Source organism: Bufo bufo, chromosome 11 (genome assembly GCF_905171765.1).
Source record: "Bufo bufo chromosome 11, aBufBuf1.1, whole genome shotgun sequence".
NCBI lineage: Eukaryota > Metazoa > Chordata > Amphibia > Anura > Bufonidae > Bufo > Bufo bufo.
Genome location: NC_053399.1, coordinates 10,271,175 through 10,285,723, shown reverse-complemented (window position 1 = coordinate 10,285,723; position 14,549 = coordinate 10,271,175). Strand labels below are relative to the sequence as shown.

The following is a 14,549-nucleotide window of genomic DNA, read 5'->3' as shown; positions in this document are numbered from 1 at the left end:
AGAGGTGGCCACACAAGTACGGATCTCTCCATTCACTACTATGGGAGTAAATAAGTGCATTCAGATACAGAAAACAAGCAGCCCATTACCACGTGCAAAGTAGAAGAAACAGGTGAGGATCTTGCAGATGCCGAGAACTCATCCCAGAAGAAGGAGACTCCGCTCAGTTCAAGAACTTTATGAGCAAAGGCAGAAGGTCTGTGGACATTGATACCGGACTGCTCGTCCACCGTCTCATCGGAATAGACAGTCCTGTAAGTAGATGACAGCGTGAGCGAGGCCACCTACCTGCACATCAGATCACACACGTCCACACACAGCTCTTACCTGCTGATTCTAATTTCAAGGGCGCAGCCAGTTTTACAGTTGTCAGGGATGTTCTCTATTCTAAATACGGTGTCAATAAAAGTGACTCGGACCCGTCGCAGGACTGAAACATAACAAGGAAATTGTGCAACCATTGAAATGCATTCAGATTGCTCAACGTGCGGCAAATACATTTTAATCCCTCACCATTTTTAAGAACTCTGGTTGCTGTCAGTGCATGGGAATACCTACAGAGGTTGAAAACATGCGCAGCCTTACAGACTGGGTCATACAGACAATCCCCTTCAATTCACTTTGTTAAAGGGTTCGTCTGGGATTTTGATACGGACGCCCTATTCTCAGGATAAGCCATCAATATCAGATAAATGGGGGTCTGAGACCCTGCAACTCCCCCCCCCCCCCCCCCATCAGCTGTTACCTTGTTACGCCAGGGCCGGACCCACACCGCTCTGCCCATTGTGCAGTGAACGGAGCTGGTATCTGCAGCTCTGCTCCCATTCACTTCAGTGGGGTTGGGTGTCAGACGCTTGCTGAACTGATATTGATGGCCTATCCTCAGGATATCAAAAGTCTGGACAACCCCTTTAATGCAGATGGTGCCATGGGAGGGGGTGCCCCTGCTCAGGATGGCCATCTATGAGCCAAAATGGAGAGCAGCTCCTGGTCTGGTGGACCCTGCCCATCAATGTATTACGTGCCGATCCACAAAGATTAGAAAAACTGGTGAGACAACCCTTTAGATGCTTCTCTTCAGCTGAAGATTTGCTACAATTGTACCCAGTCTGAGCAGAGAAGATCACCAGCAAACTGTATTAAATAGTTTGCTGCAATGTGTCAGCGCAGGTAAAAAAAAAATATCAGTGCAATACAGACAGTTTAACTCAGAGGATAGGCCATACTAGATACAATTGTGACAAGCCCTCAGTTATGAAATATTTTAGATCTTCAACCTCTGGATGTAAGCAAGAATGTTTCCATTCACTGACAGGAAGCAGAGACCTTAAATTGAGAAGTAGAAACACAAGGAAGAATATTGTAACAAACTGCTTATCCCCAAAAGCAAAGTTCAGCCTCTGCCCCCCGATGTCTCACCGGTTTCTATGGTTTCTGCAAACTTCTCCAACCCCTCAAAAGGCTGCGAGGATTCCTGGTCATCGGTCAGTTTCTGGCTCAGACACTCCCGGGCCAGCTGCATGCTGCTGGTCATAAAGCTGGACCAATACATCGGCTCAGAGGCAGAACCTGCGCAGGAAAACCAAGATATCAGAAAAGCGTCACCTGCTCAGGACGACAGCATTGATCACGGCGTGCGATCTAACGCGAGAAGAGCTGAGGAGCGGCGACATCCTGCGACTTTTACATACGTGGTCGAGGTCTTGGCCTGAACACCATCTCCAGACCCTTCACCTCTAGCGCACAGTTATCTTGTAGTAGGGACCCCCAAGGCACCGACAGGGAGATGGTCTGTATGAAGCCTTCCGTTACTTCCAGGGGGGCATCCGCGGACTCCATGATTTCATTAAGGCTCTGAAAATGGGAGACACAAGTGCGAGAGGTAATTCATCACATCAAAAGTCGGATATTGGGCGACAACCAGACGCCTCCAGCAGCGGCTCATCACCCCTAAGAATAAAAGGGATCATGCAGCTGAAATCCAACATGCCCGATCCTTATGTCATCTGCCACCTGGAGGCATACACATTCGATGGATTGCTAGTCTGGTGACAGTCGCCAGATTCGGTGAATGAGCCCGTGTAGGGACAATCGCTCTGTTATCAGCCTGAGCCGAGCTCTCTGCATTTATCCACTTGACACAATTGTGCATTTTCCAAAGATGAATTGCATCTGTGATTTCTCCCCATCGCTCAGCACAATGAGGCCAATGCTGTCATCTGAAAGCTATTTTAGGCTTCTCTGCAGATGTCGTCCGTCTCCCAAGGTGCAGATACCAAAGCATGAACACGCAGTTCTGCATCATCAGAATGAAAGGGGTTAAAACTAAAGGGGTTCCTGGGGAGAAGGACCGCTCTGTACTGTACCTGTACTGACTTGGATGAAGGGTAGACCCGGTGCACATAGCTCATGTCCTTGGATGTGCATGTGTGACCTTAAGGGCTCTTTCACACGGGCGGATAATCCGCTGCGTGAAAGAGAGCCAAGCCCCGTTCCGGACGGCAGAGACACGGAGCATTAACATGATTGATAATGCTCCGTGCCTCTCGGTGACCTTTATACTACAAAATGACAGTGAATTCTGAATTCAGAAGGGTGGGGGTCCTTTGTTCACGATCCCCATGTTTGGACCCGAGAGCGGCTCTTGCTCTGGCGGACCTGTCCTGTCCTGTATTATACAAACAATCCATTAATGTGATCGGGTACGGAGCAATGCTTCATTTTCCCTGTGTTAGAGCTGCAGGATAAACTGAACACTTAGGTGTCGCTCACATCTCCGGCAGACAACAGCTTGCCGGATCTCGCCGGATTCTACAGTTCACTGCTGGATCTCCATGGACTGTAATAAGATCTGGCATAAATGTCGGGTTTTCGGCCAGACAACGGGAAATACAGCTCCCACATGGACGCCCTCCGAAAGGGCCTTAGAGAGCCTTCACACACTGCTGGGTCCGACCGCTGGGGGGGCACTGTATTGCAGAAAATATTTTGCGAATCAAAATCCATTCCGTTCCTTTGAATGGGGTCGTCTTGGCCTCAAGAACATGGACGTCTGTAAGCCCCGTTTTAGTGAATAGAACAGATTTTCAGTCGCTAAAAATTTTCTGCAACAAAATCTGCCGTGTGTGAAAGTGCCCGTAGGGCTCATGAACACAAACGTGTGCCGCTCGTTATGGGCACAGGAACCATCCGTGTGACTACCGCAGATGGATGCAGCCCCATTTAAGTTGAATCCGTCTTCACTGCAACAAAATAGAACATGCGGTGCACAAACGACCTGCAGGCCGCAATACATGAACATCCGTGTGCATGAGCCCCTACCGTCAGGTTCCCCCCAGGGGTCACTATGCTTTGGCCAGTCTCTACTTCAGTGATTAAAGGGGTGGTCCAGCCGATCAGCAGTTTGGTGCAGCTGGAGAAGCTACACAGCACCATCAACATTGTAGAGTAGGGAGCTCCCTACTACAATGCTGCTCCCCTTTAATGGGGGTCCACAGGGTCAGCCCCTCACCGATCACCTATACCCATCCATAGGAAACCCTTACCCATTGCATGATACATCGTAACTTCCTATAAAACAGAGATGTTACTTTCCAGCCTAGAATAGATCCCTACATAATCCATTATTAATCATCCGGCTGACCGCATCCACTTCTGAAGGGCCATCATCACACCGAGCACTTAGCATTAACCCTCTGCAGTACACGGCGCAGCAACGTCCATCAGACACCGCAGGCAGCTGAGCGTCACAGATCCATATGACTTACAAACAAGAATATACGAGGGGGGCATGGTTACCCCTTCACTGGAAATCTAGGAAATCAATCCCAACTAATACAAAAGCAAAGAGTCTGAGTAGCCCCAGCAGCCAATCAGGTTGTGGCTTTCAGATTCCAAATGGATTCGAAAAATCTGAGAAAGAATCTGATTTTTAGTTTCCATGAATGACCAGTGGTGAACCCTCAGAGAGGATAGAAAAAAGCCAGTGAGGCCCCCCCCCCCCCCTACAGAGGCTGGCACGGCATGCTGGGGGTTGTAGTTTCGATTGAGCTCATAAACAACAGGTTGGAGACCACCTGTAGTAGGCGCTATAAGCCAGGAGCCGAGGACGCTCTACAGACCCTCACTCACAGCCCTGGTATAGACTGGACAGCCTACAGCTAATAAGGCATGCTGGGAGTTGTAGTTTTGCAACAGCTGGAGGGGCGTAGGTTGAGCATCCCTGACCTAGAAGACTGACACTGGTGGATAAACTAGGCCGATTACCAGTAGGAGACTGGGAGTACTGGAGACCGTGCAGCTCTGGCCTCAGCAGAAAGTTTTTGAAACCAATGATCAACAAGATCACGTGATCCTGGAGAAGCACCGAATCAAGGGTTAAAGTCCAGATGTAGTAGGGACAGGAATGACCTCGCTCCTCTGTGGACGAGTTAAAGGGATATACACTGATCAGCCATAATATTAAAACCACCTACCTCCCCCAAAACAGCTCGGACCCATCGGGGCATGGTCTCCACAAGACATGAGCAGCAGATCATTTTTAAAGGAGCTGCCCCACAAAAAAAAACACTTATTGCCCGGCAGCCGGAAGCACCCTGCCGATCACGAGAACGGGGGTTCCCATTCCCCCATTTGAATAAGGGGGTCACACATGTCCTCGGCTGCTCCATTCTCTATAGGGACAGGTGAGCTCCGGCAGTCCTATGGAGAATGAATGGAGCGGCTGCATGATGACCTGCTGCTCCGTTAGGATGGGGAAACAGGATCCCCCCTCCCTTTCTTGGAATAGACGGGGGTCCCAGCGTTTGGACATCCGTCAATCAGTTAGTAGGGAATAACTTGTGACGACTGGAATACACCAGTATTATATATAGCCCCTATTCTCTCACAGCAAGCAGAGATCTTGAAAACGGTAATAAACTTTAGCTGAAAGCTGCTGAACATAAAAAGGAGAGCTCTAGACATACCCACTTATCCAGGGGCACCTGGGACAGGGTGCCTGTGCCTTGGTACAAGTCCAGGGTGAGCTGCTCCAGGCTGAGCTTCTCCTGCAGGAAGTGGCCCAGGTATCTCTGGAGCAGGTACCTGCAGGCCCTCTTCTTGATGGACTCTGAGAAGGGCCACGGCATGGCGGCCACAGGGGAGAGGCTCTGGGGGCCCCAAGCTGGTTATACCATCAGGCTGTCAAGAGTCATTCGTCCAATCAGTAGGTCACATGGGGTACAGCAATGAACCAATCAGGCAGTGATCCGGGGGTCACAATGACGACCAATAGGGGGGGGGGGGGGATAATCTGCAGTACAATCACATGCAACCAATGACACAATCTGCCATGCAATCAGCAACACAACCTGGTAAGATGCAGGATACTAGTATGCCATTACACACAATACGACGACTGGGAATCAGCAACAACCACAACCAACAACCAGGTACAACCAGCAACAACCACAACCAACAACCAGGTACAACCAACTAACAACCAGCGACAACCACGACCAACCAACAACCAGCGACAACCACAACCAACACCTTTGAAAATCAGCAACAACCAAGTACAACCACAAATAATCCACCAGTGACAACCACACAGACCGTGGCCCCTCAGTGAGTGTCACTCAGCCATCCTCAGTCTATGACACTGTCCTGTCAGTCACTGGAGAGCACTCAGGGCCCCTGGAGCTGCCGGGCCCCTCGTCAGACACGTCCGGATCTCCCCCGGCTCAGCTCGTTGTGGTCTCTAGACATAAACAATGACGTCAGGTCACGTGACAGGAAGTCGCTTATCCGACACGGAGCGCCATTGCAGTCCAGGGCACCTGCAGCGGCTCAAGTCCCCGCTGTTGCTGTTGTACAGTGTTTATTAGGCGGCGCTCACGAGTCACAATGCGGAGTGGAACCAATGAGTCTGATAGTGGAGCCATTCTGTGTAAGATATTTTTGCCAGCGATTCAATGGAAAATGATCTACGGGAAAATGGCCGCCCGTACAGAACATTAGACGAGGGAGTGGGGGACAATAATTTCTGTGTTTTTTTTGTTAGATATAGGAAGTGACGTCATGGGTAACGGATCACATTACAGGAAGTGCCCTGAATTGTACGCAGTTGACAGAACTGAGCAGGTGAGTGGCTCTGGTGCAGCCGAGGTTTTCTGCTCGTACAGAAGGGATGGACCTAACTCAGTGTTCCTCTTCTTGTGTTTGTGACTGGCTGAGGATGAGACTTGGCCTCCATTTTTTTCTAAAGCAACACCGAATTGTCCTTGTTACTCATAGCAACCAATCAGAGTTCAGCTTTCAATATCAAGACTCCCCTAGGGAAATGTAAGCTGAATTCTGATTGGACACTTGCAGTTTTTAGTTCCAGTGCACACGCCACTATAGTCTGTTCAGATCTAGAAACCCTGACAGACCTGCACTTCAGGGATTCTGGAGCCTGACCCTCTAGACCAGGGATGCTAAACCTGCGGCCCCCCCAGCTGTTGCAAAACTACAACTCCCAGTATGCCTTAATAGTTGTAGGCTGTCCAGGCATGCTGGGAGTTATAGTTTTGCAACAGCTGGAGGGCCACAAGTTGGGCATACCTACTGTAGAGATACTGCTTTGATCTGACATTGGGTGCGAAAAGACGCGCTGTGGTCTGGGTGGTACATTGAACCCTGATCGGTAGGGGTCTGACCGCCAGGGCCCCTGCCGATCATGAGAACAGGGGCCCGTGCTCTCCATTGGAATGCTGCTCTGTGGGAAGGCCAGAGATAGCAGAGTACAATCGCTCACCTATCACCAACCCCCTATAGCTGCTCCATTCAAGTGGGGAATCATAGGCCCTGTGATTGGTGGGGGTCCCAGCAGTCAGACCCCCACCAATCAGATACTTATCCCCTATTCTGTGGATGAGGACAACCCCTTTGAGAGACTTAAAACTGCACAGAAGAGATATTTTTGCCTCTCTTACGCTTAGGTTACAGGGGTTGTCAGAGGCAGCCCCTTTCCCAACATGTCCACCAGGGCAATCGGCCGATCACCCCAGGCCGGCTCATGGCACCCGCAGCAAACAGGGGAAGCCACAGCTAGAAAGGCACTTCCATCACAGAGGCAATGTGGTATGACGTGGCGGCCGTTCCTACCAATGGATGTCCGTGTAATGCAAGGACAGGAGCCACGTGTGCAAATCACTGCAAATGTTGTTGCTCATAGAGGGGGATCCTAAGTGCCCCTCCATGATGCTCATGTGCTAGGATATGCCCCCATTGTCTGATAGGTGTGGGTCCCAGAGGTGGTAGAACGGCGCAGGGAAAGTAGTAGAGGGCGCACTGCACATGCGCAGCTGCCCTTCATTCATTTCTACGGGGCCGCTGAAAATAGTCGAGCGCTGGATTGGCTGTTTCCGTCGGCCCCATAGAAATGAATGGGAGCGGGGGCCGCACATGCGTGGTGCGCTCCGATTCACTTGTATGGGAGCAGCGCTTGGTGGTGGCCGGACCCCGGGAAACCTGGGGTCCTCGAGCCACAACTCTCCCTGCTCCATTGTCCCACCTCTGGGACCCGCACCTATCAGACAATGGGGGCATATCCTAGCAATATGCCCCCATTGTCTGTGATGGGAATACCCCTTTAACTGCTCATTTGTATATGGATTAAAAGCACTTTTCTCGAGAATGAAGCTACGGATCACTAAGGCGTCATCACATTCAGCTGAGCTCAGCCTACAAGGCACGGTCTCTGGTGCAACGGGGACTTTCCTGATGACCCTCCCTAGTCCCTTTAAAGGGGTATTCTGGTAATAATGCTTTTTCGGCAAGTTCCTGCAGAAGATTCATACTTACCTGCTCCCCGCCGCTCCGGTCCTCTCCCCCCACTGTCTCCAACTTCTGGTTCCCACACTGTTCTCATCAGGCTGGCCATGGTCAAATGTGCCGCTCCGGCCTGGCTTCAGCAGTGCTGCTTGTGGCCACAACATCGCTGGATCGGTACATGTAACTGTGCCCATGCAGTGCCAGTAAAAATAAAAAAACAGTGTAGGGACCAGAAGATGGACACGGACCCCTCTCTAAGCTTCACATCGATAGACTGGGAGCCACTGCTGGTTTATCTCGCTCCCCACAACTGTTTATCCCCATTTTACATCTTCTCTCTGCAGAAAATGGAAGTAGACTATAATCCTGTGGAGCTGCCGATCAACACCGTCTATGACAGTGATTCCGATCTGGAGGGGACAGACGTGAAGGACATGAGGCTGGAAGCCGAAGCCGTGGTAAATGACGTCCTGTTCGCCGTCACCAACATGTTTGTCTCCAAGACTTTACCGTGCGCTGTGGACGTGGCCTACATCAACGTGGAGATAAAGGAGGGCGCCAAGTACTGCCTGGAGCTCACCGACGCCGGCCTGAGGGTGAGGCAGGACTCCTGCTGGGGTTTATTAGGGGATGGTGCTATTCACATGCCTGTCACTATGGGGGACATTATTACTGCCGGGGGTCACTATGGGGGACATTATTACTGCCGGGGGTCACTATGGGGGACATTATTACTGCCGGGGGTCACTATGGGGGACATTATTACTGCCGGGGGTCACTATGGGGGACATTATTACTGCCGGGGGTCACTATGGGGGACATTATTACTGCCGGGGGTCACTATGGGGGACATTATTACTGCTGACGGTCACTATGGGGGACATTATTACTGCTGGGGGTCACTATGGGGGACATTATTACTGCAGGGGGTCACTATGGGGGACATTATTACTGCCGGGGGTCACTATGGGGGACATTATTACTGCCGGGGGTCACTATGGGGGACATTATTACTGCCGGGGGTCACTATGGGGGACATTATTACTGCTGGGGGTCACTATGGGGGACATTATTACTGCTGGGGTCACTATGGGGGACATTATTACTGCTGGCGGTCACTATGGGGGACATTATTACTGCTGGGGGTCACTATGGGGGACATTATTACTGCTGGGGTCACTATGGGGGACATTATTACTGCTGGGGGTCACTATGGGGGACATTATTACTGCTGGGGGTCACTATGGGGGACATTATTACTGCTGAGGGTCAATATGGGGGACATTATTACTGCTGGGGGTCACTATGGGGGACATTATTACTGCTGGGGGTCAATATGAGGGACATTATTACTGCTGGGGGTCACTATGGGGGACATTATTACTGCTGGGGGTCACTATGGGGGACATTATTACTGCCGGGGGTCACTATGGGGGACATTATTACTGCCGGGGGTCACTATGGGGGACATTATTACTGCCGGGGGTCAATATGGGGGACATTATTACTGCCGGGGGTCACTATGGGGGACATTATTACTGCCGGCGGTCACTATGGGGGACATTATTACTGCCGGCGGTCACTATGGGGGACATTATTACTGCCGGGGGTCACTATGGGGGACATTATTACTGCCGGGGGTCACTATGGGGGACATTATTACTGCCGGGGGTCACTATGGGGGACATTATTACTGCCGGGGGTCACTATGGGGGACATTATTACTGCTGGGGGTCAATATGAGGAACATTATTACTGCTGGGGGTCAATATGGGGGACATTATTACTGCCGGGGGTCACTATGGGGGACATTATTACTGCCGGGGGTCACTATGGGGGACATTATTACTGCCGGGGGTCACTATGGGGGACATTATTACTGCCGGGGGTCACTATGGGGGACATTATTACTGCCGGGGGTCACTATGGGGGACATTATTACTGCCGGGGGTCACTATGGGGGACATTATTACTGCCGGGGGTCACTATGGGGGACATTATTACTGCCGGGGGTCAATATGAGGAACATTATTACTGCCGGGGGTCAATATGAGGGACATTATTACTGCCGGGGGTCACTATGGGGGACATTATTACTGCCGGGGGTCACTATGGGGGACATTATTACTGCCGGGGGTCACTATGGGGGACATTATTACTGCCGGGGGTCACTATGGGGGACATTATTACTGCCGGGGGTCACTATGGGGGACATTATTACTGCCGGGGGTCACTATGGGGGACATTATTACTGCCGGGGGTCACTATGGGGGACATTATTACTGCCGGGGGTCACTATGGGGGACATTATTACTGCCGGGGGTCACTATGGGGGACATTATTACTGCCGGGGGTCACTATGGGGGACATTATTACTGCCGGGGGTCACTATGGGGGACATTATTACTGCCGGGGGTCACTATGGGGGACATTATTACTGCCGGGGGTCACTATGGGGGACATTATTACTGTCGGGGGTCACTATGGGGGACATTATTACTGCCGGGGGTCACTATGGGGGACATTATTACTGTCGGGGGTCAATATGGGGGACATTATTACTGTCGGGGGACATTATTACTGTCGGGGGTCACTATGGGGGACATTATTACAGCCGGGGGTCACTATGGGGGACATTATTACAGCCGGGGGTCACTATGGGGGACATTATTACTGCCGGGGGTCACTATGGGGGACATTATTACAGCCGGGGGTCACTATGGGGGACATTATGTATGCTGCAGTGGTTGAGATTTAAAAACAAAAAGCCAATGAAATTCTTCCATTTTTAACGGCCATTAAGGACGGACAGAAAATAGATGCACAAATGGTTGAAAAATGGCAATGAAAAACTGACAGCGTGTCCGTTTTTAACTGCAGTTTTTTTTCCGTGTGTGCATGTAGCCTAAGTCTCCCTGGATGTTCATGGGGTCCACGACATTCTCCTGCAGACCTAGCAGAGCCGGGGATGCACTAATAGGCATAGTCTCATGTTTCCAGCGGTGTATGTCTATGAACAGTTCTATCTATATTGTCTCTTCCATGCCTTGTACGTTTCCTCCTCCTCAGGTGGTGGGCTTCGCGTTTGACCAGGTTGATGAAAGCTGTCGCAGCCAGTACCATGAGACCATCTACTCCTTGCTGGACTCTCTCAGTCCTGCCTACCGGGAGGCATTTGGGAACGCGCTGCTGCGGAGGCTGGAGGAGCTGAAAAGCGATGGACAGTCCTGATCAGGGGTCGTGCAGATACTGAGCCGTTCATGCAGGATTTTGATTTTATTATTTTTAAGCCCCTTCTATCTTTTTATTCACCTCTGCCCCCCCCCCCCCCAGCAAACAGTATTTTAACAAAGAGTTAATTGCTTGCCATATAGATCCTCCATGCTGTGGTCACGCTCCCTAATGGGCAAATTCGCAAAGAGTAATTTCTTAACCACAGTTGTCTAATCGAGCGTCCGCCTCTCACAATAGGGTGGGATTACTGGACAGTGGCCTGCACCGATACAGGGTAGCAAGCCCTCAGCTGTGCCAAAGTAGAGCTAAGCCAGGAAAGGGTTTGCTTATATTCACACGCTGCAGATTTGTGGCAGAAATATCTGCACTTGTCCCATTCATCTGAAGGGAGATTGCAAAAATATCCCCCTTTAGATGGGGATGCAGAAATTTCTGCATCAAGTGTGAATGCAACCTTAAAACTGCTGAATATACAAAAGATTCTTTCCATTTACTGACAGCAAGCATAGATATTGGAAAAAGTGAGGAAATGAAACCAAGAACTTGAGAAAGTTGCGGGACATATCATTACGCAATGAATCATTTACCCCCCTTTCGGCCTCTGCCATAACACTGTCACTTTAAGCAATGGTAAGGTACCTATAAAGTGTTAAACTGGTGGGTGCTAGGAGCCCCCGTCATGTAGTTCCCATTGTCATTATAGGGAGTAGCCCACCCACCTTAGATGACTGTCGCCCATACACGCGCACACTTGGTTCAGCTGAGCATGCATGTGTTCTTCATGAGATGAGGGGAACGCGCTGTTGCTGCACTCTTATCTCCCTTGAGATCAAAGGATTGGGCATGTTGATATTCAAGATGCCCACTCCTTTCCCCCAACGTCTTCTCAGTAGGGACCCCCCAGTATGCACTGAAATTGGCAGACGTTCATCTTATGGGTTTGGCGCGGAGCGGCTGATGGACGGGGCTGCCCTCACTGCTCCTTCCTCCTGTCCTCCGGAAGAGATGGAGCTTTTCCCGCATGGCCGCCATCATCCCTCCTGCTGCTGCCACGCTCACTGTATATACTTCTACAAGGCTGAGATACCTGTGGAGCTGAAAGGCATTTGCTAAACTACAACTCCCAGCATCCTGCATCTTTGTAGCCTGTTTTAGCATGAGGCTGTCCTATATCAGTGATTTTACTATGGTGTAAGTATGAGCCCCCTCCGTCCGTGTACAGATATGTCCAGCTGTATATCTGCTTCCTGATTGTTTTAATATTCGTTTTTACCGCTTTACGTCGTGATTTTGGATGCGCCCGTCTTATCTTATTCTGCAGAGAGTGGCGGGGGTCACTGACAAGGAGGGCTCTCATATGTGGGGCATGACCCAAAGACGTTTTCTCCAACCTGTGTCTGTCCAGCCGTCGAGAATCTACAACTCTCAGCATGTTCTGATGTCCGCGTGGTGGGAGGTATAGTGTCACAATCACTGGAGAGACTCGGCACAGCCATTGTAGGGTTCAGCTCTGGGCTTATTTAAAGGGGTGCTCCACTTTTAATCATCTTAAAGGGCTTCTGTCACCCCACTAAACAGTTTTTTTTTTTTGTGTACTTATAATCCCTATACTGCGATTTATCCATACATAATGTGATTAATCATTTTGGTTCAGTAGATTCTGCTAAAAACGTACTTTTATAATATGTAAATTACCTCTCTACCAGCAAGTACGGCGGTTACTTGCTGGTAGCAGCCGCATCCTCCTATCATAATGACGCCCCCTCCGCATGTTGATTGACAGGACCAGCAGACGGGATCTTTCTCTGCTGGCCCTGTTTGCATTCAAAATCTGGCGCCTGCGCCGTACCTGTCTTCAGTCGGCGCAGGCGCACTGAGAGGAGGACGCTCGCTCGGCCGCTCCTTCCTCAATGCGCCTGCGCCGGGTGTAGATGTGACATCATCGGTGCAGGCGCATTGAGGATGGAGCGGCTGAGCGAGCGGCCGCCTCTCAGTGCGCCTGCGCCGACTGAAGACAGGTACGGCGCAGGCGCCAGATTTTGAATGCAAACAGGGCTAGCAGAGAAAGATCCCGTCCGCTGGCCCTGTCAATCAACATGAGGAGGGGGCGTCATTATGATAGGAGGATGCGGCTGCATATTATAAAAGTACGTTTTTAGCAGAATCTACTGAACCAAAATGATTAATCACATTATGTATGGATAAATCGCAGTATAGGGATTATAAGTACACAAAAAAAAAAAAAAAAAAACAGTTTAGTGGGGTGACAAAAGCCCTTTAAGACCTCTCATGATGCACCAGAAGCCGTGTGGGAGGGTCCTCATAATGATGGGCTGCTGTGCTTGATAAAGGATTGATTTCTTACTGAGCCTTTATAGCCCACTGACGAAAACCTTGACGTCTTCATTCTAAACAGTGCCGCCCCTGTTCACAGGTTGTGTGCGGTATTGCAGCTCAGCGTCATCTACTTCAGTGGAGCAGAGCTGTGATATTAGACAGAACTTAAGGACAGGGGATGTGCTGTTTGGAAGAAAGCCATGTTTTTTCATAATCCTGTGCATACCCTTTAATTCCACCAAAACAGCACCACCCTAGTCTTCAGCTGGGTCTTATATTGAAACTTCATATAAATACGGTTAAAGGGCATCTGTCAGCAGTTTTGTCCCTATTGCACTGGCTGACCTGTTACATGTGCGCTTGGCGGCTGAAGGCATCTGTGTTGATCCCATGTTCATATGTGTCCGCATTGCTGAGAAAAATGATGTTTCATTATATGCAAATGAGCCTCTGGGAGCAACGGGGGCGTTAACATTACACCTAGAGGCACTGCTCTCTCTGCAGCTGCTGCGCCCTCTGCACTTTGATTGACAGGACCGGGCAATGAAAACCTCATCACACCTGGTTGTGTTAAAGTGCAGAGAGAGCAGAGCCTCTAGGTGTAACTGTAACGCCCCCGTTGCTCCTAGAGCCTCATTTGCATATAGTAAAACATCATTTTTCTCAGCAATGCTGACACATATGAACATGGGACCGACACAGACGCCTTCAGCTGCTAAGCGCACATGTAACCGGTCAGCCGGTGTCATAGGCCCTTTAAGCTGCAGTACCAGTGGCAGCCATGGACAATGATGGCGCTGTTTAACAAGGAAAAAGTGGACCCTATTTTTCTAACCCATTGAAAGCGGTGACCCCTTTAGAGATTCCCTGGAGCCGAGGGGCGCTTTCTCTTGTCATGACCCCCACGACATCCGGATGTATATATTGGTGCACATGTTCTTGGGTTTTTAGCAGCTTTTTAATATTTTTAATCTGCATTTATCACACTGTAATAATCACCGTGTCGGCCGTCAGCCGCGCCCTGCTTACAGGGACCTGTGCAGATACTGAAGCCGGGGACCGTTTTCTTATTGTTTGTCTTGGGCAAAAAGTAAAAAATATTTTTTTATTATTCATGTGCTGTGTGAAGTTTTTTTTTGTGTGAAATGCATAAAAATACAAGACAAATGTTATAACCGAGG

At 50.1% G+C, this 14,549-nt stretch overlaps 2 protein-coding genes across 4 annotated transcripts in view; one reads left to right on the top strand and one right to left on the bottom strand.

Annotated features, from left to right (window-relative positions):
* The window catches only part of ATG2B (autophagy related 2B), a 59,553-nt gene extending 54,387 nt beyond the window's left edge, over positions 1 to 5,166 (bottom strand). For all 3 annotated transcript variants that reach the window (XM_040412454.1, XM_040412455.1, XM_040412456.1), the window contains exons 1-5: positions 4,968 to 5,166; positions 1,692 to 1,854; positions 1,420 to 1,569; positions 328 to 430; positions 90 to 252 (exon numbers count right to left, since the gene is read on the bottom strand). In XM_040412454.1, the coding sequence (XP_040268388.1) occupies positions 90 to 252; positions 328 to 430; positions 1,420 to 1,569; positions 1,692 to 1,854; positions 4,968 to 5,129 (741 nt within the window). In that variant the 5' untranslated portion in view covers positions 5,130 to 5,166. The remainder of the gene's footprint in view (positions 1 to 89; positions 253 to 327; positions 431 to 1,419; positions 1,570 to 1,691; positions 1,855 to 4,967) is intronic.
* A 635-nt stretch (positions 5,167 to 5,801) lies between these two features.
* Positions 5,802 to 11,149, top strand: LOC120982370 (GSK3B interacting protein). The gene is made up of 4 exons (XM_040412457.1): positions 5,802 to 5,929; positions 6,044 to 6,123; positions 8,142 to 8,393; positions 10,867 to 11,149. Exons 1-4 carry the CDS (start codon positions 5,887 to 5,889, stop codon positions 11,026 to 11,028), a joined length of 537 nt encoding a protein of 178 aa, XP_040268391.1. The 5' UTR covers positions 5,802 to 5,886; the 3' UTR covers positions 11,029 to 11,149.
* Positions 11,150 to 14,549: the final 3,400 nt, after the last annotated feature.

Coding starts and splice junctions, on each gene's coding strand:
- LOC120982370 (XM_040412457.1), top strand. CDS start 5,887: ATGCGGAGTGGAACCAATGAGTCTGATAGTGGAGCCATTCTGT. Junction 5,930..6,043: donor TGATAGTGGAGCCATTCTGT/GTAAGATATTTT, acceptor TTTTTTTGTTAG/ATATAGGAAGTGACGTCATG. Junction 6,124..8,141: donor CAGTTGACAGAACTGAGCAG/GTGAGTGGCTCT, acceptor TTCTCTCTGCAG/AAAATGGAAGTAGACTATAA.